This window comes from Sinohyriopsis cumingii, chromosome 3 (genome assembly GCF_028554795.1).
Source record: "Sinohyriopsis cumingii isolate HCF-2022 chromosome 3, ASM2855479v2, whole genome shotgun sequence".
Lineage (NCBI taxonomy): Eukaryota > Metazoa > Mollusca > Bivalvia > Unionida > Unionidae > Sinohyriopsis > Sinohyriopsis cumingii.
In genome coordinates, this window is record NC_142963.1 from 76,410,155 (window position 1) to 76,437,040 (window position 26,886).

At 36.7% G+C, this 26,886-nt stretch overlaps 1 protein-coding gene across 1 annotated transcript in view; it reads right to left on the minus strand.

Moving 5' to 3' along the window:
- The window catches only part of LOC149803139 (BAI1-associated protein 3-like), a 349,073-nt gene that overhangs the window by 109,991 nt on the left and 212,196 nt on the right, over window positions 1–26,886 (minus strand). The window contains exons 16-19 of the mRNA XM_089953890.1: window positions 16,071–16,240; window positions 15,540–15,663; window positions 14,704–14,772; window positions 11,100–11,174 (exon numbers count right to left, since the gene is read on the minus strand). Of these exons, the coding sequence (XP_089810016.1) occupies window positions 11,100–11,174; window positions 14,704–14,772; window positions 15,540–15,663; window positions 16,071–16,240 (438 nt within the window). The remainder of the gene's footprint in view (window positions 1–11,099; window positions 11,175–14,703; window positions 14,773–15,539; window positions 15,664–16,070; window positions 16,241–26,886) is intronic.

Sequence of the window (26,886 nt, forward strand, 5' to 3'; positions counted from 1 at the left end):
GGGCGTTTTACCCTGGCCCGCGAGTATTTTTTTATAAAACGATTACAACATACGATCAATGAAAACTTGTACCACAATGACGCAAATGCATTCATTGGACTATTTACTGCCGTTGAAATAATACGAAAAAAACTCGGACGTGTTTATGAACGACGCCGGGAGATTTCTAGTAAGATCAAAAACATTAGAAGGATTATAGACGAAAACTCCGTGGAGCCCCCGATGGTACACTCGGCGGAAAATTAGAAAATTGCGGATCAATTTACAATAATGGTAGGTGAATCACTTACTACTCGGCTAGCCAGAGAGCGGCTAGCAGCGCTTAAAAAGTTCATACCGTTACGAGACAGAGTGAGAGAGAAACTTCAAACGCGACAACAAATGCAAACCGATTTTACTGTTGGAAGCGAACAACTCTTTGCCCCGGTAACTAAAGCGACTAAGGATGTTACAGCGGCAACTGTACCCGTTCTTGGTGCGCTTGAAAAGATAGCGGCAGAGACAAAACAAACAAAAAGGTCTTTAGAAACACTCCCTGCAAAAATAGCGGCTGCTACAACACGGAGGCCACCACCACTCGCTATAACCGAACCACAAGAACCTTATGTTACAATGGCCGACGAGGAAGAATTAGGTGCTACTGCGAAAGAACCAGAAGAAGAAATACCCGAAGAAACACCCGAAGAAACATCGAAAGAAAAAAAGAAAGAGGGAAATATACCCCGTAATGTTCTTAAAAAGTCCGCAATAGATCAAATTAGAGACATCGACGACGATGAAGAATTAGTTAATTTTGTTGCTACAACATCAACTAAGAGCATTCGAGATGAGTATATCAATGAAGGTTACAAGAAAAAAATAACCTCGACGGAGAACTGGGCAAGAATAGTGTATTTAGCGAGTAAACATAGAGAAGCATTACCACATCGTGGTGATCCCGATTACGATAAATTCCTCGAGAAAGTTAAGAGTAGAACACCAAAAAAAGGAAAAGGATACCCTGTTGGTAAAGAATCCTACGGCGTTACCTGCCCTAATAGTGTTCTCAGTGATATATCACGGCTGGAAGTACTAATTGGAGGAAAACGAGCCGGAAATAACTCTACGGAAATAATCAATGAGGCTGCTGATATTTGCAAGCGGTTATTTGCAGGCGGTATTATGGACATTAATGCATATCGAACGCTCATAGACGAACTCGTGGATGATTAATTGGAAAACTGGTGTTTTTAATAAGGATGATCATACACTACAACCATGATAAACCAGTACTCGTCTACGTGGTAAACTCGCGATTGCCTGTTTACCGCGCGTACTATGGAGATGGTCTCGGTAGCACCATTGCGGGGTTATTTACAAGAATGGCTCCAAAAGTAGCGCCGTTAGCCAAACAATTAGGAATGAAGGCTATTGATGTTATTCGTGATAAGGGTATTAGTGCCATTGGAGATGTTGCCGGAAGGGCGTTTTCAGCCGCGCGGGACAAACTAATGTCATTGGTGAAATTCAGGAGAAAAAAACAGAAACCACCGGTAATGCCATCAACGACAGTGATGCCTGCAAATGTCAGTAAAGTAATAAATAACGCCGTGGAAGAAAAATTAGAGTCGTTGGCGACGACTCAGTCGTTGGCGACTTCGCCATCCGCCGATGCGGCAACCAACGCGCTCATGAACGCGATAGCGGGGAGTGGTTTAAATTCAAAGAATTTACGACGAAAAAATCGCAATTGAAAACATCAACATGATAAATAATAGAATGTTTGCGCGTACCGCTGATCCCGCGTTTGATATGGACGCCCCAGTACGCAGGGATGATTCTGTCCGTGATTATCAATATTATTCTTATTATGCAGCGCAACCCGACCTACGATCGCGAATTGAACTTCAAGTCCAAGATACCAGTAAATACTTTCTGCCGTGTGAAGCGTTTATCGAAATCGAGGGAGAACTCGTGACAAATACCGCCGATAATGCACCATACCCAAATGACCATCGTGTTCGAGTTGGCTTCGTCAACAACGGTATCATGGCGTTATTTGAGAGCGCCAGATATCTTATTGACGGGCGAGAAATTGAATCAATAGAACGCGAGGTTGATGTTGCAACAACGATAATTGGGTTGGCGAGATACTCGGATGATTATACAAGATCGGCGGGCCCATCTATGATGTTTGCGAAGGACACCACCAATAACGCTGACCATATTCAGTACATCAACGTGCTGGTGGAAAGAGATACCGCAACTGACCAGGTTGAAGCAACCAATCCAGATCGCAGAGCAAAACCAGGCGCTAATTTCAATATTATAAAAAGCACCAACAATGATTACAATCTAGGATTCGCAGCACGAGTAGGAATGTTGCAAGGACCACGCCGACAGTTTTCATGCGCGATTCCACTCCATCACATATTTGGATTCTGCAGAAATGTTAGAAAAGTCATCTATGGGGCTAAGCATACAATCGCGCTGACGCGAAGGGGCGATGATAACAATGCAATATGGCATGCTGCTGGCGTCGCTGCCGGTAAAGTCATTTTAACTAAAATGGCATTGTGGATGCCGGTGCTGACTCCATCAGTTACCACGGAAGCACGATTGTTAGCATTTATGGAACAGGGAGGGAAATCGTTGTTGAGTTGGCTAGCGGTAACAACTGATGCTAAAGAGGATAACGTCGCCGATACGTTTACATGGCACCTGGCGTCAAAACAGGGTGTTTCAGCCCCGCGTCATATATTCATAGCGCTACAGAATAGGGAACGATTGGGCAGTCAAGAACACAGCTATATGATATTTGATCAATTAGGAGTCAGGGATGTTTCGCTGAGAATAAACGGACAACAGGAACCATCCGAGGATATACAGCTTAATTACGGCGATAACCATATCGCACGTGTGTATCATCGATTGCTGTCGTATATGGGTCGTGATCAAAACGTCGACACTGGTTTGCAAATATCACAACTTGATTTTAAAAACCTGTATCCGATTTATTATTTTTCGCTGGAACATCTTGATTTAACGAGACAATCCGTCGTTGATATACACTTCCGAGCTCGTATAGCCCCGGGTGGTGTTAATTATAGAGCGGTTGCTGTCATTCTCAGCGATAAATCAATGCTGCTAGAAGGTGTTGGTGGACGAATGAGAATCGTTGATGCGCCAGTGGAAAACATGTAATTGAAAGCACAAAACGCGTTTACAATAAAATGTCGTATAGTGTCGTCAGTGTAGAGTTGACTGATGGTCAAGTCAAGAAATTACGATCAAAGTCGGCTAAACAATGCGGGACCACAATAACGCTGAAGCCGTCACAGATGGCGGGTGGTAATCATAAGATATCGTTGACGGCGCGTCAAATAAAACATTTCAATGATGCGATGAAGAATAAAAAGGGTGTTCAAATAGATTTTTCAGCCGCAGCAATTAAAAACATGGAAAGGACCGGTGGGATATTTCCGCTGTTAGCTGCGATTCCGGCATTAATTGCCGCGGCCGCACCAGCAGTGGCTAAGGCGGCGGCGTTAGGAGCCGTTGGTACCGCGGCGGGGATGGCATTGAAGAAGGCAACCGGGAAAGGCTACAAAAAAAAACGACCCGTAGCCGGAAAGGGTCTAAGACTACCGGGAACCCCGTATTCATGGTACTCGGGAAAGGGTCTAAGACTACCGGGAACCGTTTATTAACGCAAGAGTCTATGACTCCTGAGTCAATGACTCCTGAGTCAATGACTCCCATGTCTAATTTTGATTTAATAGACGCCGCAAACGCGTTAGCGATAAAAAACTTCAGAGGTGTTTTTATGAGGGATCAATTACCGGCGGCCCCAAGGAATACTGAAACCGGTATAATTAACCTCGATGGGTCCTCCGGAGCGGGAACTCATTGGGTTGCATACGCGATTGATCCGCGTGCGATCGTCTATTTTGATTCATACGGGTTAGCCCCGCCGAAAGAGTTCATGCGGTATATCCGGGCGTGTTCAGCCCGGGCGTGTTCAGCCCGGGTTTTTTATTCCACGCTGCCAACACAGCAATTGAGTGACCCACCGATATGTGGCCGTGAGGTATTGAACGTACTCGCGGCGATTTCATCATCGCGGAAACCACCTCATATGGTTGTAAACGAATACACTAGTGGGGTTGTAGAAGCTCAACGGATTTTAGAGAATAACATTTACAATAATAATGATTGATATTTGGGGACGACCGGTTTCGGCGCTGAAAGAATCCACGGAAACGGCCGCCGCCGACATAAAAAAACTAATTGAGGATGAAATCGCTGATATGTTGAATCTAACAAGTGTTGACCCGGGCGAAATAGTTGTATTTCAAGACCGCCAGGGTAAATTGAAATCCGGTAATGTGTCACTGAATGACGTTTTAATACGACAGCGTAATGCCGCCGAGGACACTATCGCGCTGTATACCAGCGACGGACGACTCAAACCGGGTGAAGATATATCGATAATAAATGGAAAAATAAGTACACTTGGCGACAATTATATAACCATGTCGGATTCGTTAAAAAATTTGTATAATAAATTTAACATACAAGCAATTCAGTTCGAGGGGGTACAAGTATCTGTCGCCGGTATGCAATTCATTATCAATAGTTTTTTTGGAACCGCGATGATAGCCGAACCAAATCTTAAAACAATAACAAATGCTATTTTGGAGTTTACGGCGATGTCGGCCAATTTACCCCTGTTGCGAAAAAATGTTAACAGGATCGATGACAACTTTGATAAATTCTTTGGTAAAAAAAATACCAAGCCGGATGAGATTACAATAACTATAAATGATATCACTGCGTATGGACAGGAAATAAAAACAATCAAAACTGATGTTGCAACAAACAAAAAGAGTGTAGACGCGCATGAACGGGAAATAGAAATAATCGGCGCTAATGTTGCAACAATCATAAATAATGTAGACTCGCATGGACGGAAAATAGAAACAATCAAAACTGATGTTACAACGATCATAAATAATATGGACACGCATACACAGGAAATAGGAACAATCAAAACTGATATTGAAGCGAATAAAAAAAATATAGACGCGTATTGGCGGGGAATAGGATTAATCAAAACTGATGTTGCAGCGAACAAAAAAGGTATAGACGTTCATACATATGAAATAGGAACAATCAAACTTGATGTTGCAGCAAACAAAAAAAGTATGACCGAGAATACACGGGAAATAGAAACAATCAAAACTAATGTTGTAACGATCATAAATAATGTAGACGCGCATTGGCGGGAAGTAGGAATAATCAGAACTGATGTTGAAACGATTAAAGACGGACTACCGAGAGTAGCAGAGCAATTCGAAAAAATAAAAACCCCTCATGAGAACATCATCAACACAGTATACACAATTCGGCATGGATCATTCGATTGGACTCCTACACAGAATACAGTAAATATCACCGCAACTGTTAAGGGTATTTATCGACTGACACTGGTTTCAATGATGCAGTTTAATATATTATCGTCGAGTTCATCCGGGTTTAACAATACAATATCAACAATTATAGACAAGAACGCAACTGAACAGTTTACAATTTATGCCGTTGATGGAAATCTAGCCCGGGCAAACATTACATGGTATGTGGAATTTGCAGCGAATCTAAGTAATTAAAAACACTAGCTCTTTTAAAATAAAAATGACCACCAAGGAAGTTGAATCAGAGGTATCACCGACGTCACATCAATATCGATTCGATACCGCAAAAGAATTTTCCGCGAACTTGAAAACGCTTTCCGAACAATACCGTGTAAAAATAAAAAAATACCGTCGTAAAATAACCGCCATCGACGCGGTCGTGTACTCGGTGTCGGGTATAGTAGCTGGCGCCGGTGTTATTTTATCCACGGTGACCACGATAACCCCGATCGCTGTTCCAATCGCTGTCTCCGCAATGACAACAGTTGCTGGAGTTGCCAACGCAATCACTAGGAAGATATCATCGTGTTTTCAGAAAAAACTCAACGAGTATACAGTAAAACATCAAATAGTATCCGACGCATACTCGAAATTATCCGGGTTGATCTCGTTATCGATTGATAATTTGTTCGTATCCGATGTTGAATTCTCCACGATGGTCCAGTTATATAGCTCCGCGATGTCAAAAATCGAGGATTTTCAACTGGAAGCCGAAACCACCTGGTTGTTAAAATTAGACACTAAAAACAACGAATAATAATAATGTCGCTGAACCCCGAAGGGTCTCAATTACTTCAGCGGATCGCGGAGAACACCACTCCGGTACAAACAAGTATGATATCGATAACATCAACGAAACCCGAATTCAGTGTGAACTTCCCATCACCGGTTCCAGTAAAGGAAATAGCGCTGGCAAAATTGCGAGTATATCACAGTTGGCCTAATATCCGAGCGGACGCATTTAATGGACAACAACCTAATAACTCGCTGGTTTTTGCACGGACAAATAAACCCGATGGGACCCCAAACTGGGAGGAGGTTACAATACCAACTGGGTCATACCAAATAGAGCAAATCAATAAAGAATTTCAACGCAGGATAAAATCGATCACAGGAAAGGAATCAAAAATCGCTATTACGGTTCATGAACCGACGTTATCGTCGACGATTGAAATAAGCACACCGGGGTATATGGTTAATATTTATAACAGTTCAATAAGAACCATACTAGGATGGCCTGAGAATCCACCCGCGGACATCCCCCCATCAACTATCCTCAGACACGATAACGGAGATGGTGGTAGGCATATTGCTCCATACAACGTAAATATCGCATCAGTGATAGCGATCAATCTAGTGTGTGATGTTATCGAAGGGAGTTATCAGGTGGATACCAAGCAATCAAATCAAGCTCAACAGGGGTATATCCTTTATTCGTTTTCACCAACAGCCCCTCCGGGATTTTTGATCATTGAGAGTCCGATTAATCCGGTCTATATGCGATGCCATGATCGGTTTTTAACGAGAATTAATTTCAGACTTACCGATCAGTCAAATAACCTAATTGATCTGCAAGAGGAGGAGTTAGTGATCACTCTGTTTGTAAGATCATAGCAGCAGAGGGGGCGATGACATCGACGCGGTCGTCGATGTGCTTACCGGACGCTGACGACGCTGGGGATCGACGCGCAGAAGGTGTTAATTAAACCAAATGACGACGCAACGATCCCCCAACGACGTCGTCGTTTTTTTTTTACCAGGCGCTGACGACACTAGATCGTTGAGTTGCAGAAAGTAATAATTAAGCAAAATAACGATTGGACAAAATGTCCGATTCGCCCCCTCTGCTGCTCATTAGGAAATATCAACTTTACAAAGAAGCCATAAAATATGTTACATTTTCTTTCCAAAAGACATTCTTAGTACACAGCAATTAACGATATTCAAGGAAATTTCAACCAATGAAAATGTTACTTACGCCTAGTGGAGGGAGTACTTTAATTAATAAATACCAATTAAATAATATTTTAATGAAGTTCTATCTTTTAGTTATTTTTAAGTGCAATTATCATAAATTCAATGTGTCCTCTTGTAATTAAACGTAAAATGTGTAAATCGACCATAACAGCCATGTCTGCAAGCGTTTCTCTGAGAACCTTATCAAGTGCTGACCATGTTTTGATATCAGACTAGTAGAAGCATTTGTTGTACTGCTGCACTAAATAAAAAGCTGGTCTCATTTTCTATTTTCATGTTAATTATGCCTTTTGAATCAAATAAAGGTGCTTAAAAACCAGCAGCCCCGGTCATATGTTGAGTAACTCATTTCATTTGTTCAATCAAACACTGTTATAAACGTTACTGTGTAAATAATCAAATTATATTACAGTAGTACCCCTCTTGAACGTCCCCTCTGACCAACGGCCACCCGCTCCGTATGGCCAGAATCCATTGGCACCAACAAGTTTGTGTTCAAAAGTACCCCTCACAAAAAACCACCCAGCTAATGCGACCAGCATATTAGTGCAATAATATAAAATCTACCCCACACAAGCGGCCGCATTTTATTTGAATATGTATCCAGAACCAGTATTTTATTCATAACGTGTGTTAAGTAATCTGATTTCTGTTTCCCGATGTCAGGTTTTTGTTACTGAAAGAAGTGTTGAGTAAAGTACGTGTACCACTAAGGTTAATATTATATCATTTACACCTCACGAGAAGCCAAATTTATTCCATAAAAACCGAGAAAGACTCAAAATTTAATCCATACAAAAGGGTAAGTACATGTAATCCAATTAGTCTTACTGCTGTGTTATCATAAGATGTCCGGTTTAGTCACTCTGATAATTGTTAAGATTACAATTATTGAACAGTAGTAACAGCTGAGAAGTGGCAGTATCGATGTACAATACCCAAGTCAGCAGGAAAATGGTTTGACAGCGTTTATGGCTTCCCTTAGTAAGATGTTGAGCTTGTTCCCTTTGATAATTAGTGGCTATTACTACTAACAATAATTGTCAAAATTACAAATCCTAACGGCTGCAAGGTCAAATCTGCGTGATGTTAATGGTACATACTGAAGCCGTTTTGGCTTCTCTCACTTAGTGTAAAGAAATGTATAAAAACAATAGGGTACCAGACTGCGACTAACGAATCACGTGACAAGATAACTTCCTTTAAAAATACATGGCAATTTGTTTCAATGCATACAAAATTGTTTTATCAGTATAGCAGTTGGCAACATGAATAACTTACTGCAAAAAGATCAACATGTCATCAAGGAAAAGAAAAATCTCAGTTTAGAAGAGAAAGTAAAAGTAATTCAACTGACTGAGTGGGGGGTGGTCGAGGATCCTTGCAGAAAACTAATGTCGGGAAGACTCAGAAAAACAATATCGTAAAAGATAATGAAACAGTTCTGCAGAAGTGGGCAGGTGAAATGGATGGAGAAAGGAAGATTGTTTGAGCCAGGAGATGTTTGTATCCTGATTTGAATGACAAGAAAAAGAAACAATTTTGTCAGTTGAATTGGGATATGATGACTTTACTGCAACTAATGGATGCTTGCACAGATTTCAAGTGCAACACAATACTAAGTGTTCCGTCCTTAGTGGAGAATCAGCTGAGGTCAATAATGAAGTTGTTGAAGATTGGAACAAAAGACTAAATGATATATGCAGGGTATATGACAGCAAGGATATTTTTAATTGTGATGAGACTGGTTTGTTTTTTAGACTGTTACCAACAAAGTGACAGATGATGTGATCTGTAACATAATTATAAAGAGTTTTAAAACTATATCAATGATTATTCATAACATTCTTTTGAAAATGATTAAACAGTTTGTTTCACAACATGCATGTGATTTTTTAATGAAAATATTAAATGTTTTAGAATTAAATGTACGTGTGACTTCATATGTATTTACTATTCGCATTTGTCATCCCCCTCTAGAAAGGCCACCCTCATTATAAGGCCACTTCCCTGCTGCATTACGGGTGGCCTTATAAGACGGGGACTACTGTACCTTAAATCAAATTAATAAATCACAACTGTGATTAAAGATAGCAACCAGGTGAAATGAGTACTTCATAAAATAAAGATCTTTATTTCACAGATATGGACCATTTAGGGGAAAGTAGAGGTTCTGAGAATTCCTGAATTTGCACGTAGAGATATCTTCAAGGATTAAAAGAAGTTTCACTGTTACTTGCAATGAAATCATGGCATAAAAATTTTACTAATTGAACAATTCAAAAATTGAGTTTTGATGTAGATGAATATTGCACGGAATGTTGCATTTTGTATATAAAAAGGACTCTTGTTTGGTAGTGTATCAACAGTTAGTCTGGTTCCCTGCTTCATAGACTCCTTGTTTCACAAAATACTATTAAACACCACTCCAGGAACCCGACTAATCAACAAAACAAAAAGCCATGACATAATACACAAATGTATTCGTGTTCCATGTTGGTTGCTGAAATCAGTTGGAATCATGTTATCGATCTTGCAGATGTTGGACATTATGAAAATAAATGCAACTTATACAGAATAACAAACAACTTCATCAGAAAAAGCACTTTATTGATAATTATTCATGATGTGATTATAAAACAAGGATTCAGTCATTAAACAGCTCCGTTTCCCTACCCAAGTCTTGTGGTTCTCTGGATATCTAGCGGATGTTTTGGAGGTACCTTGGTAACTTGCACCCTCACTTATAGTTTGGTCTGTGTTTTTTGGACCTGATGTACGCGAGTTATTGAAGGAGAGATGTATAGATCAATTTTCAATTTTTTCATCAAATCCCTAAATGTTGTTTCGTAAACAGTTCAAATACAACCTCATAACACTGATATGATTGATCATAGATTATGAAGTAAGTTGTTGTTGTTGTTGTTGTGTGGTTTAACACCGTATTTCAGCACACGATAGGCTATACATGGCGGCCAGTATTAATGGTGGAGGAAGATCCCGGGAAAACCCGGGAAAGAACCACCGACCCACGAGAAGCTACTAGCTTTCTCACATACCCACAATGGCTGAATCCGAGACTCGGACCACCGCAGGCAGTGGCGAGATGGCGGAGATCCATAATGGACAGCGCTTTAGACCACTCGGGGCCCCATGAAGTAAGCTCTTGTACATTAAATAAAAAAAGCTCAATAATTAAAGCAAAAATTACACTATGTGATGCACTGTGAGTAGAATGTACGAGGCAGGCATATTACATAATTTTTCTTTAAAGTAATCGAGTACAAAACTGTTCACATTATGCTTTGAACAAACTCAATGCTCCCATAGTTGTACTTCATTTGCACCAAAGGTTCTGTGCAAATCAAAATCATTAAATACAGTGAAACATTGTTAACCTGCATTCTTATTGTCCAAATGTTTTAATATCCAAAATAACAATACCTGAGAAAAGATTCCCAAATTGAATTATTATCTGATGCATCTGAAAGTTTGGATTCATACAGAAACGGATAAGACAATGTGTCCCAAATTGATGGGATTTCACTGTAGCTGCAAAATTGATTGCTGCTGGATATAACGTAACTAGTCTTTGAAACACTTTTTCAAGAAAAGCACAGGATGGAGATTTTAGGCATAATCTTAAAATACAATTCACAAAATAGGTACCTCAGTAACCTTCTTCACCATTGGATAGGCTCCAACCAGGTCTGGCCAATCCAGTTGTTTCCAGAACTCTGTTATCTAGAATGAAAAGAGAGGAATTTATCTTATTTATCTAACTATGGATAACTGAGGACTCATAACAGGCAGTGTTCATATAAGAGAACTTTTGTTTAACATATTGTACTCGTAGTTGGTTCTTTCTATTCTATGAATTTTTCATTAACATAAAACTGTGAGATGAGAAAAAGTCATGGGAACTGAGTAAATGTAATAAGTTCCCAGATTTAGATGCAACTCTAGATAAGACAAAAGTAATGGGAACTGAGTAATTAATAAAACTCATAGGATCTGAGTAACTGTAAAAAAATTCCCAGAGTCACAAAACAGTCTAAGCATAAAAACTGAAATAAAAATCGGACTTTAAATATTTTGAGTATCTGAATATATACATTAAAATTTGTCAAGTGTAAATGGATGCCCATGCCAATGTAATGTGATTGAAGGAAACTGCTCAAAGTCTTCAACTTCATTAAATTTTGCCAGAAGGTTGGAAAATAAAAAAACTGACATACATCTTCTTAAAGTAAAGTTCCATACCAAATTTTGCTGGAATCCTTAAAGTTACAAGCAGGAATTTTTTTTATGGACGTGACCAGACTGGATGGGGCAGACATATGGGTAATGGTATATACTCCCTCCACTGATATCACAGAGTCATGAAAAAGAAGATACACATTTTCATGATTCATGCCTCACTTTAAATACTATACAGGATCACATATTATCACAAGTAGTTTTTGAGTCCAGTTTTCCTGTGATGAAGCCAAGCAAAAGAAAAGCTACTATCTAGAACTTCTGTATCCAAGTTTGTAACTTCAAGTACACTGCAGCAATGAGCATAATAAATATAATGCATTACTAAATCAAGATGTATCTTGACAAAAGCATTAAGATTACATGTAAAATAATGTTTATACTACCATTACAACCTTTTAGCTGTAACAACAACTCAGAAAATATAAAATAATGCCTGTAAATTTTAGCATTTCTTCCAATGCTTTGCTATTTATGAAACTATCAAGAAAAAAAACTGTATGATGAAATTATATGCCTTTGTTCAAAACAGAATGACTGTGGGATTAGAATACAATTCAGTGGAATTTCTATTAAACTTTAATCAGAAAATTAAAAAACTATTAGTGGATGGCCCAACTTGCTTCAGAGAATAACTACTTGGCATGTTAAAAAAAATTTAAAATCCTAGAGCTATTTGTAACAGGTGCATCACAATGGGCCTTGCATGCTACACTGAATCCAGCATGGCCTTAAACTTGCAAAACAGGCAATCGGGTGTCATAACTATTTAATGTGGAATGCATGAAATTTAACTCAGTCATGGTCTTTTATGCATAAAAGTGCTGGCCAAATTTGGTTGAAATCCAAGAATCCTTGGTAAAGAAATGCTGATGAAACCAAAATCAAGATAATGGGCAATAAGGGGGATTAAACCCTGTAAATGATTTCATGGAATGCTTGAAATTAAACTCATTCATTCTTTTCAAGATAAAGCAGCATACCAAATTTGACAGTGACATTAAGATATGGAAACCAGGTTCAGTAGGACTGGCAATTAGAAGGAAAATTCCTGTAAATATCACATAATGTTGGAAATGGAAGTCAATCAAGGGCTCACCAATTTAAAAACCACACACTAAGCATGGCTGAAATCCAACAACCTATGGTAATGTTATCATGTGGAAACCAAAGTCAGGAGGATGGGGAGCAGTTTTTTCCAGTAAATACATCACAAAATATTGGAAATCAAATTCATTCTCGGTCTTATCAATGTAAAGTTGCATACTAAATTTGATAGAAAACTAACAATACCAAGTAAACGAGTCTAAAGGAAACCAAACTGTTGATGGATGACTGGACAACCATTCAACATGATCACTATAAGACTTTGTCTACAATCAAATGGGGACAATGCTATATTCCCTACAAACTTTGTCTGCCATTGATTTTGTTATCTGAATTCTGAAAAGCTTTGAATTGAGCTGGTGGGGAGTGAGAATAATATAATCTATGCTGGAGTTTGTACCAATACAAAGAAATCCGAGCCAAGGGTTCATTATTTGTCTCCACATGAGGCTTGCCTCATGGGGAGACATATAATGTAACCCCATGGCTGGAATTTCATTGTCTCAGTGCAAAATCCAATGTATATTATTTTTCTCACCCAATATTTTCCTTTTTAAGTGAAAAGAACTCTTAATTTTTGTAATATAGTTCACACACAAATAGTTACATGCGGCACAATAATAGAAACATGTTAATGGGGGCTGTGTCATGACCATTCCATCTAAAGTACACACGTTTTACGCATGAGCAAAAAATAACATAAAATGTTTGATAGTATTGAAGTATTATCACATTTAATAAATGGATGCTATATGAAATTAACAATAAATAATTAACATTTATTACAAGAAAATGTTTCATTTTCATCAGTTCCAATTTGGAAAAGTTATATTGTAAATAATGAAACGATACTGGGTACATAGCTCTGTATAGGCCATAACAAAGAGTAACATGTAACATGAGTGACCGTAATTGGATTATTCATGGGTAATTGGAAATCTGTGTCACTTTCATATATAATTTTCCTTTTCTTTTGAGGAAATGAAACTGTTAGTGACATGTGTGTGTGTGAATGTGATTTGGATTTTTGCCACAGACATGTATCATGATGTCCCACCCAGTTACATTATCCTGACACCAGGTTGACCAGTCCTATCACTAACCTCTTAATGCTGAGTACCAAGAGAGGAAGCTGTTAGTACCATTTTTTATAGTCTTTGGTATGACTCCGCCGGGTATTGAACCCACAACCTCTTGCATACAAGGTGAACACCCTAACTACTGGCCACCGAAGTGGTATTGTTTGTGACATACTAGTGTTGTAATTGGTTGTAAAATTATAACCATGCATGAAAGACCCTCTAAATACAGACCATAACGGATAACCATGTGCTGATCTTGCAAGTAATTGGTTTCTTGCAAAATATATTTTTTGTCTTGGAAATATGGCAAGTGTAGCTATTAATAGTGGAAGGATGTACTACAGGGAAATCTGCTTCTGGAATAATGTTTGGATGGATAAATGATTCCTTCTGACTGATAAGTGCATTATTTGTCATGAATAATTGCAGGTACATGTTTGATTCAACTGGGACACGATGGGGTAAACATTTGCTCTCCTACCTTTAAGAGTCAAGATGTTCCCTACTTTGTCGTCTATTTTTTTTTTCTGTTATCTTTATTGGGTTTTTTAAAAAATCTTCTTTTTGTAAATTATTTCTTTCACTCCTCCAAAAACAATTTTGGTCAATTTCCTCAAGTGTCAGCATTTGTTTGATGGGAAAACAACTCCATCAGGCCAAGTAGAAGACATCAATGGTTGCATCCCTTGATAAAGTAGTCCCTTGTATGTGGACACCATGACCGAGATGACTGGTCCGAGATAACCAGAATGAGATAAGAAAATTAAGGTTAGCAAAACAGGTAGATTTCACTGTCGCATGGGTGAGAATAAAATTTCCCTTACCTGGGAGAAGCAGCAACAGACATCCACTGCCGAAGTACTGTATTTGACACCTTTGTCCACATCAACTATCTAGTGATTGTAAAAATGTAATATAGCCAATTATTTATCGCAATTTGAAGGGAACAATATGGATAAAAATATGAGATATTCAATCAGTCCTATGCTGAAATAGATCTTTATGATGTAAGCAGAGCTCAACACGATACATATGCACATAATGATACACGATACATATGCACAGCTTTTTCTGGGTGATAATTTCATCTGCAGACATAGCAATAAGCAAATGGAGACTAATTTTCATGTCAACAGAAAAAATTATATTGTCAATGGACAATATCACTGCATATATCTTAAAAAGAGTAGGTTGTTTTTATAGATATGACTTTCTCAATTTAGTCTAGGTTCTGCTAGTACATGCTTTGACATTATAATCCAAAATAAATATGAAAAGTGCAATTCTGAGCAATTCTTAAAAAATGTGAAGTTGTTTATAACCCATCAAGCTGAAAGTGATGACTATTCCAAACTATGACAGAGAGAGAGCGAGAGAGAAAGCGACCTTACCATTCCAAACTCATAAATGTTCACATTAAAGTATATATAAAACAAAGATTAAGAATGTTCTGAGCATTATGTGCATAAGGCAAACTATGACACATTTTACTGAATAACATTTTTTTAAAACTAGATGTTTCTTTAATTGTTCTTTTTTTAATTTGGCTGAAAAAAACCATACACATTAATGATTATTGATTAAATAATTACACCACCATGAGAGAAGAAAGCAAAGAAGAATAAATAGGAGTGGGTTATGAATAGATTGATACAAGTACCTTGTCAAGCTCCACTGCTTTGAGTATCCTCTGATAAGCTTTATGCTTGGCAATGTACAACCATTTGTGGACTGCAAACTTGAACCAGCTGTAATACTGACAGATTCCAAGGTTCTTCCTCATACTGAAATATATTTTTCCATATTATTAATACATATTAAAACAGCAGATCCTATGTTGCCAGGATCCTCAATACCCTGTCGTAAATTTTGTTACAAAATATTTCATTACATACGATCCAGATGGTAAACTGGAACTCAAAATGATCTAATACAAGTCAATCTCACATGTTATATGCTGAAAAATATTAAAGATGACCAATTTGATCAAACATTTTCAGCGTCAATAATTCATGAAGTACAGTGACTTGTATATTTTGTTTCAAAGTTCTTGTGAGATCACTGCATCACTGGAAAAAAAGTGAAAACTCTTTCATGGCACAGTATATGGAAGTCTTTAAAGAAGGCTGTGACAAACAATGTTGCTTTACATCTCAAGAAACTGTCCCTCACCACACATCCAAGTTTTTACCTAGTTGGAAGATATTCTTTGAACTTGCAGAATTCCTGTATTGCCAGGTACAGCTCAAACAGTGTGGTACCCATGGTCATGATGACAGATTGCTCCTCTGGGACACCCTCCCCTTCTTTATCCAGTTTAGATAGTGTCTCTTTTAGGGACACTGACAGCTCATCCCCAAACTGCACAATTTAAAAAAAAAAAAAAACCATTTTATAAACTTTTGTCAGCCTTTATTATCATTATCAAATACAGAATTTTAATTGGTCTGCATTTATGGAAACACAGTTTTATAAAGAAAATTTCTGGGCTACTAATGGAGGCTAGTACAATAATGCAAACTTAGTAGAGCAAAGAGCAGAAAAACAATTACTTTCAATAGGACAGCCACCACTAATATTTTTACATAATGAAAAACACAAATTTTACAAAGAATTTTTTAAATAAATTTAAGAAAATTCTGTTCAGAAAGAATTGTAGATCTGTGATTCTGTGTTCAACATGCAGTGTGTGAGCTATAGATGCCCGTTGTTTAGTGTGTTGGACTGAACTGAAAGGGTGCAGGAATGTATCCTACCACTGGATCTGACTTAGACTTGGCTACAATGGTATGTCCTTGGGCAAGGCACTCTACTCCAATTGCCACAGCATATAATAACCTGTGTGTGTTGATGTGCCATAAAGCAAGAAAACAAACCATATCATCAGTGGTTATGACACCAAAATGGGATCAACATTTCTGAGTTTATTATGGGATGTGACTTCTTCACAAATTTTTATCATTCCATCAGATTTTGTCATTATAACACATTAACATATTTACAAGCTTTGCTTAAAGGGTTAAACCTATAGTGTACCTGCCCTCTAATTCCTTCTGAACGAAATGGTGGCATAAATTGTGCAGTCACTCAATAGGAAAACAAACAGTAATACATACAAATTACTAATTTGGTGTGACCTATGATGGTGGCCCTCGAAAGGAGGTAACTGTTTTTCCAGACATATTTGACAAAGGGTAAATTAAGCAACACAATTAGGCACACTGCTTTAGGTAGAAATTCTGTCTTTTAAACCCCATTAGGTTACTATCTGAATCAAGTATAATGGCTAGTTAAATAAAATTGTACCCCTTAAAAAGGATTTGTAATTTTTTTGTCCATGCTACTTTGACCAGTCATACAACATGTACAAGTATTTTCTGCCTTGCTTGCCCTTTCACAGTTAAATGGCAATTGAATGAACCCTTTGTCTTAGAGTATGGATTAAATTACCTCAGTCTGAGAATTATAATTAAGTTGGCCATATTGTAGAATTGTACTTAAGTTGGCCATATCTTGGAATTATACTTAAGATGGGCATAGCTGAGAATTATACTTCAGATGGGCATATCATATAATCATTATTAAGATGGGCATATGTGAGAATTATACTTGGTTTTGTCTTAGCTAAGAATTGTACTTAAGATGGCCATATCTTATAATTATACTTAAGATGGCCATATCTTAGAATCATGCTTAAGTTGGCCATAGCTGAAAATTATACTTAAGTTGGTCATAGCTAAGAATTATAATTATCTGGCAATAGCTGAGAATGATACTTATTTGGTCATAGCTGAGAATTATACTTAAGCAGGCTGAGAATTCAAGTTTGTCATAGACAAGAAAACAAAACAAACACAAGAAAAAAGATCTGAAAGGTGGATAGGCTAAAATGACAATTTCAAAATCTAAGTGAATAGTACAAATCTGAAAAGAGAAAAAAATGAAGTTTTATGTATGAGTCACAATGATGAAATGTCTTACACAATAAAATGTACCCCTCTTAAAAGGACACCCCTGCAATCAAAAGATGGCCTTTTATAAAAGCTATAGCATCTCAAAATGGTACAAATATGCCATTCTCTGGTTTTGGGAAGGTGGCCTCTTAATGGAGGTTGACCACTCTTGAGAGGTAAAGTATGTGTTTGACACCACACAATGTGGGAATAAAATCTCATCTTAAAGCGTCTCTCTCAGTGTAAAAGAATAATCAACTTCTTCTGCTATTTTTTTCCTGCTGCTATTTTGAAATAAAAGACCATACAGTGCAAGTGGTTTCATACAAAGTTGAATGTTTGAATATACTTGTAGACGGAATGTAAAAAAGATAATATCAATCATATTCCACACAATCTAAAAATTATTAATGTATATAAAAAAGTAAACCCAACAAATGATGCATACTGACGACCTTGAACCAAATCGAATTTCACCAAACATTTACTCAAATCTCACAAATTATTTTATCAAATCCCACAGTCTAGTACTCTGAAAGTATGACATATTGTGAGGTGATCCAGATCTGGACAAAGAAAATCTTGCTTTAGGTCTAAAAACACAATGTACCTCATTTAAGAATCTCTAAAATGCAAAACTAAAACCAATTATTTTAATGTTTACTTGTGGCTACATACAACAATGATAAAAAAAACTTTTTACTCTGGTATGGCTTTGACTTTTTGACATTAATAGGTTTCTTTTCTGGTCCAAGTGGATGCCATCTCCAAAGTTTGGTCAAGGTTTACGATGCAAACAAATCTACTGAGATGAAACCACCAATTATTTGCAAAAACTTTTGTGTCATTTCTCAACTGGGGTTCCCCATGGAATTATGCAGATTGGTGTGTAAATGGGAATTTTCGGAATAAAGAAAAACAAAAAATTGAAAACAAGACAGCATGTATATTAGTGAGAGTACAGTGCATCTTAATGCCATAAAGCAGTTGGTAAACGCTGGCATAAAGTGGGCAAAATTGTTGCAAGGAGTTAATGACTCACTGAGCAATGTCATATAAAAAATGAAACATCTACCTTCCTATAAAATAACATCAATAAAATACAGATTTTTCATTAGCTCAAAAAAATGTTTTGTTTGTTTCTAATTTTTGGCTTAAAAATAATGGAATAGGAGACCAATTTTGTAACCATTTATTTGAATCTTCCTTTTAAATGAGAATCTTCATATCAAATTGGGAAAATGTACACATTTTATGGATTGGGAATGAGGCTGAAATTCTGCCCTCAAAATGACATATGCAAGTCCTTGATCTGAGTCACTGTACCTGGACTTTTAAACTTTATAAAAATATACCCTGAATTATTATGTTTCTTCCTAAAACCAATTGTAATCAACAGTGTTTGGTAAAGAATTCTGGTCTAGACCTTAAGGTATTAAGCTGAAACATTTTCATCTTTGTGCCACTGTGACTTCGACCTTAAACATTTTGACCAATAAATCAATGCATCTCTTGCCAACTGGAAGTGCAAATCCTTCATGATCTGGAACGAAATTCTTTTGAAAAATAGTTTGACAGAGTGCTATGGCAAATTCATGTGTGAAAATTTTGGCCTCTGCATCTGATGCCTCCATGAAGTTAAAAGTTTGTATGCAAACTTGCTGTTTTAAATAATTTTATTTAAAAGTGAATTGACAGTGCGTGACATCTTTACAATTAACAAAAACATTCTATCAATGTAGTGCAGTGAGACTAATTAAAATCACATTATCTGTATAAAACAAAAGAAAATGGCTGAATTTTGATGATGTGCCATTAAACACTATACCTGCATACATATAACTCAATTATTTAACAGAAATGGATGCAAAATCAAACCACAAAATAAAAGAAAGAACTAAAAAGAAGAGCTTCCAGCATGCAACCAACCTCATTTTCCAGGCCTGTTCTAATATCATCTGCCAGCTGCCAGGGGAGATAATAATGCAGGATTTAGGAAAGCAGAAGCAGAGTGTCATAGCTACCGAAAATTACAAAAGAATAAAGCTCGCATCACATTGGCTACAGTTACAAGGGGAAAAAACTTCTGTCAATAAGAGCAACAAAATACATTATAATTACAGACGATTACTTGTGAAATGTTGGAGTACACTAAAATGTCAAATATCCAGGTCCATTGGGTGACAGATTTTGTTTCATTGCTCAGTCATATGGGTTTAATTTGGTTAAAAATACAAAACAGTGAATGGAAGTATTTGGATTGTTTGTTAATCATTGATGGTGTATCTATTAGTAATTTTAAAAAAAAGAATGTTCTGCAGGAATTTGACATGTTTAAGAGCTGAAAAAGTAAAACAATATTAAGAAACTTCAATAGGACCAAAGTGAACATGTGAACACAAGTGTCAATGCACTTTGATCATGGTAAACTCAGCTTACATGATTTCTATTCCTATCTGTGCCAGTAGGTGCTAAACCTGTATTACACATTAAGTCACCATGGATCATGGATTAATAGTTAATTAAGCAGAACTTAGTCTTCACAATGTCTTTGATCAGAACATTATGAGCTTTTTAACATGCATGGTTAGCTTGGAAAGTCTCTATGGCAACTCACATACTGTTATAGTGGGGATTGCTTAGCGACAAGTGGGTGTAGGAATAAATTTTCTCTTTTTGTATCACATTCTCTCTCTCCCTCTTTCCTGATTAAATTTAATTTTCATCTTAAACAGATAATCAGCTATTCCTATTGCCACTGTAATCGTAACTGTCGGAGATTTTATTTGACTGTGTTTGTTTCTTATTTCCATTAATATGTTCTACGTTGGCAACGTGATCGGCAAATTAGTTTCATTTAGATACATGGACATTGTAATAAATGCAATTTTCAGCAGACTCATTAACAGTCCACATGAGCAGGTAACCTAGATGAGGCGAAACACAATGATATGTTTCCAGTTGCACTGGTTATAAATTACTCAAGTTTTTCAAAGGTCCTATAAACTTTTTGTTCACTTCATCATTTTCTGTCATAGCAATTTTATTGTGATTACTAAAATCAGTATAAAAATCAAATCATTTCATGCTGATCAAAAGAAACTAATTTTAGTAGACCATCTTAATATTTGTTTCTAAATGAAAAGTATTTTTTAAAGAAGAAACTGATTAAATTTTCCATCATGAATATTTGACAGAGAATGGATGTTTCTCTTTCGATTTGTTTAAGGATGACAGGAAGGTCACAATATCTTTGTGTAAGACACACATTTTAAATTCTTCTTACAATAGTAATATGACTTATTGCTTTGCAAGACTGTATATGAAGCAAATGTGATGAAAATGAGCATTTCCTTATCACAACCCTTTTCAAAACAAGGGACTAAGTCATATGTAATAGCAGTTATTAGGTGAGGTTTAAGATATATTGCCCTGGATGTTCCCCATCAAATCAGATTAGAAACATTCATTTAATTTGGCTTTTGGTTGGAATGTAGTTTCTTTTTTTAAAAACATTTTTTGGAATGACAGCAATATTATATATAGTTTTTAAATACATTTCTAAAAGACAGATGTTTTTGCTGAAAAGCCCTTTGCTTTATCTGGATGAAATGTCAAGCAGTTTTTGAAAAGTCTGCAGAAATTGTGTTTTCTTTTTACTTCCAGTAATATAAATTAAAAGTGGACTAAAGTACAATGTTGAAATGCTTTGATACTGCCAATTATCCTTGGGTTAAAACTGGTGTAAACTGACCCTGTGGTTGATGGTAGCCATATCTAATATCAGATTAACATGTCTCAAAATGTAAAGGTCTTCAAACTGCAAGATTGGATTCTTCTGGTTGAGTTGCTTTAGACAAGTGATTTGAAATATTTTACCTCTATTGTTTAGTAATGGTGGTCATATTTCATAGTGGATCATCATCATTTCTACACTGAATGTTCTGATGCCAAGATGCTCTCTTACAAATTGGCTACCAGCAAATGTTGACAAATGTACTATCAGCAACTATCAACACAGGGCTATATGCCAAGCTCATACAATCTTGTGTTTGGGACACCTAAAAGGCATCACTGCACTAAATAAAATCCTTGTATTTTCTCATTTTTTTCAACCTGTTTTGATGACAAACAAGGCATTGGTTAAGGTTCTGATGCATACTGATGTATTAGTCATGTCAGGTACTAACTTTAACACAATGTATCAAACAATTAGCATGGGTTATGTTGCATTTATGGAAACAGTTGTCAACGAAATGACTGGAATCTTCAGTGCACATGAACTTTATACATCCATCATATCCACACCAGTCTGTCATCCAATGCAACAGCCATGAGGCTGAACTCAATAACTGACTTTGATGGTTGAATGCCATTTATAGCACATAATAATATACATGGTGGTCAGTATATTTGGTGGAGGAATAATCTGGGAAGAACCACCAGCCTATGAGAAGCTACTAGCAAGCTTTTTCAAATACAAACGTTGGCTGAGCCTAGACTAGAACCCATGCTAAGCAAGGTGAAATGCAAGCAATCTGTAAAGGCAAGCACCTCAGACCCCTTGGCCACCAAGGAGACCCTTGAAATAAAATAAACATTTTATTTTCTGTTTAGGTTTTAACACTGCCTTCTACTGAATATAAATAACAATCTTCACTGGCTAGAAAATCTCCCGAAAAAAAGAGAAAACGTATTATTTATTTTATTACAGACTATAATCACAGCGGATTGGATGAATTAGTGTCGTAGTATCTACAAGAATGACATATTTTCTATGTAATATCATGCATGAAGTTAAGAGGGAAAGGAAAAGGAGAAGGGGAGGCGGGAAGAAGAAACAAAATATGCTCAGGTGATTAGGGCTATACTGTATTCTCTCACTGTCTTCATAAAATTTTGCAAAGCCTCACAATTACAGTCCACACAAAAAAAATGATGCATACAAATTCTGAACAGACTTCAAGGTTAGAAAATGTTTCATGCCACAGTACATTTCTAATATACAGTATTCCCCTAGCAAAAATTTGCTATGATATATAGTCATCTCTCTTAGAAGGCAGATTTGATCAAGATCCCATTTCATTATTCAATATGCATAGAATACCTTGTATATAATATGACATCTCCTACAAAGCAGCTCATGCAAGTGCAATGTTATGTCTCTACCACATATCAATGTATGTGCTTTTCAATGCCTGTGCCATATGTCCATTGTAAGCACTTCCTGATGCTCCTGGGGTAAACAACCATCATTTGTATGGCTAATTCTAAGCAGCTATGATGGGAATATTACTTCACACTAAATGAACTTTCTGGTAGTTTCGAATAGCACAAATTAGTGCATTAGATAAATCCTAACGTGCCAATCATGTTAAAGAAGACATCATAAAATTTCCCCACAAATGTAAATGACTGCTGCAGTAGAATAAGGATACACCAGGTCAATATTTGAGGATTAAGTTTAATGAAAGACCTTTTTCGTAATCATTAAATACCATTATAAAGAATAAGAAAAAAAAGAAAACAATCCCAAAAATCCTACACAGCAGTAACAGTGACTGTTGATTCTGAATCACACCAGTGAGTGGAATCTATTTATAGCACACACTAAACTGGGACTTGCTGCTTGGTGTTCACATAAGCAAGAATGCTGATGTTTATCATTTTATACTTTAGAAATAAAGAACAACTAAATACTGAATCGAAAGCTTTAAATATGCTGATCTTGATTTGCATTTTTTCTCAGCCAGCCATATTGGGATACTGTCAGCTGGTGGCATGGCATGTTGTTTTATTCCCAGCCAGCCATATTGGGATACTGTCTGCTGGTGGCATGGCATGTTGTTTTATTCCCAGCCAGCCATATCAGGATACTGCCAGTTGGTGGTATGTTGTTTTATTTCCTGCCAGCCATATTCAGATACTGTTAACTGGTGGCATGTTGTTTTATTCCCCGCCAGCTGTATTGGGATACTGTTAGCTAAGTTGGCATGTTGTTTTATTTCTTGCCAGCCATATTGGGAAACTGTTAACTGCTGGCATGTTGTTTTATTCCCTGCCAGCTGTATTGGGATACTGTTAGCTCAGATGGCATGTTGTTTTATTTCTTGCCAGCCATATTGGGAAACTGTTAACTGCTGGCATGTTGTTTTATTCCCTGCCAGCCATGTTTGGATTCTGTCAGCTGCTGGCATTTTGTTTTATTTCCTGCCAGCCATAGTGGGATACTGTCAGCTGGTGGCATGTTGTTTTATTCACAGCACCCTGTACATGTAGCACCATGATTGAAAGGGTTGAAAAAACAAAACAACTGGAAATGTGCTCATAGAACAAGAATGATCCGACACAGTGCCTGACAACTGACTTACATGCACTTAACCTTACAGACAGATCGATGGACAAGGCTAACACAAAATGTCCCAACATCATTTCTGGTGGGGCACAAAATAAAACTGACTTTCTTGACCTTAAGGACAAAATTTCATTCAAGCCATGATAAATTTGAAAGCTAAATAACATGGGTGCTTGGTGCAAATAAATTTACTTCCAATCAAAGTAATACACAAAGTCTGAAACCTTACTTAACATCACTGGAATTCTTACCATTGCAAATGATCAAAACAAAAATATAAATGGACAGAACTTTTCAGACATATTTTTTTTTAAGGAAGATAATTAAGACAAAATGCAGCAGTCTGTAAGAACATTTAAGACAGAAAATGAAAACCATCACTAATAGATGCACCTCTAACTGCAGCCTTAAGCGCCAAGCCCAGTATGACAATTTATAAATGTCTGTGTCAAAAATAGGCAGGTATCTGGTATATGTAGCATCCCAATTAGCCATGTTCCATATTTATATATGAAACAACTGAATGTGTTAAACAACTAAATGTGGTTATAAATGAAAGAGTATTAAAATAATCATGATTTAATGCATTTGGACCTGAATCAGTTCTTTGCAGTCCAGAAAAAACTTAATTGGAGTCGATTTTAAAACACGTTCCACTGTAAGTTAGAACTAGTCAACATTTGCTGCAATTATAAATCTTGATTTTTTTTTTGAATTAGCAGAGTCTACTGCAGTCTGATCAATTCAAAAAAGAAGAATCAGAAAAATGCAGAAATAATCTTCTATTTCAACAACACAACAGCCACAAATACAATTTGAATAACAACAAAACCTCTGAACAAAGGTCGATGATCTTTACAGATCGGTACATATAGTATCCCAATAGGTACTTGACCTATAATACAAAGATGGTCTATACATCCTGCTGGTTGCTGAAGTAGGTATAATTGTATTTGTAAATACAATTCTCAAAGTCCGCCTGTAAATTCAGGTGCCATTCACATACACAGCTCCCTCAATGAGTAGTGAGGAGGGCCATGAAAGCTTACTGTGGCAATGTTTATGCAAGCGAATTACAATCTCCATTGTCCCACACAAATATTCATTTAAAGAATTTTAATATTTAAGGATATTAAATAAGATGAAGACATGTACACAGTCACTGACTGATTGAAGAGTTTTAATAGAAATAAAATTGACATGCAGTACTCACAAATGTGTCTCAGTAAAATTAGAGTTGCTTCCCTTGTGTATTCACTGCAAACTTCAAACTTCATAGCTAGAATTATACTAATGAACTGATGGAGTGAAATCCATTGATGTTTGCAGTGGATAATTCCTCAAAGATCGAAATTTTAAATGTCACTTCATCAGTAGTTCATGGCTTAAACTGTGTACAACCTTTGTCATTTGTGCTAACAAAACAGCATATGTCATTGGCACTGTCCTAAAATGCCAGACTGAAGTCAGCACACACAAAAAATCAACAAAAAGAATGTGGAATGAGAAAAAGATGTGTGTTTTATTGCAACTTGTAAGTCTGTGTTCGAATGTATCACAGTCAAGTTTGAGGAACAAACTGCAGATAAAGCAAAGGTAACCACTACAGAGTCGTCTACAATGTGATTTTAACAAATTAAGCTCAGCATGACACGAGGGTGTTAGGGTGATGATGGCATCTTTCATACATATTGTGACTGGCTGAGATAAATAATTTGCTAAATAGCTTGTTTTATAATGAAAAAGGAAAATCAAGTATTTGCTACTGTTGTCAAAATAAATCTTAACCATTGAATAAGCACTTAGCTATGTTTTCATGGAATAGCTATGACAGTCAAATGACTCTTCACATTTCAATAGAACAATCCATGTCCCATTTATATGATAACAATGAAACCAAACCAATAAATAAAATTAAAATATGAATTACACTTTAAAAGACTTCTTTAATTGGTATTTATTTCTCACATTGTTGCCACTGCACCAGTAGGTAAAGTCCAACATTTTCATTAAATTCATCATTGACTGTTCTTTATTTAGAAAATATTATTAACTCTTTCGGTCCCGATCCCGTCTGTATGCATGATCCAGTTTCTGTATTCAATGGCCAATCCCACCTGTAGTTGTGGTTTGTTTACTGCATTCAATGGCTGATCCCATCTCCAGTTGTGGTGAATGTGTGTTAGGTACGTCTCTGATTGGTTACAAATAGGGTTTTTCCAGAATCAGACCAATATTAAACCAATCAGAAATGATTTTACTTTCCTTTGTGCAAGTTTGTATTGTTCAGAAGCCAAGGGCTACTAATTGAGAGCAGTTTCACTACATGTGTTCTGTTCATGAAAAATCATAAATGATGGCAGACAAGAGAGTGATTTTTGATGATGATGAGAGCAAAAATGAGGAGTTTCTCAAGTTTGATCTAGAAAATATTGAGCAAGCAGAGAAAGATATGTCCGGCAGTTGGATATTTTGCGAGATTAAGCTTTAGACATAAGTTTCTGAGACTGAATTGTCAGAAGAAGAGAATGATGATAGTGATGATGATAGAGATCTTGCAGATATAGCAGATTGGAGCAATCATCTTCGGCATGTCCAAATCAATGATTTTAGTTGCACATAATTTTGTAAATGGTGTATAAATAAGTTGTGAAAAACACGGACAAATAGAAAAAAATATATCACTGTGTAGACAAATT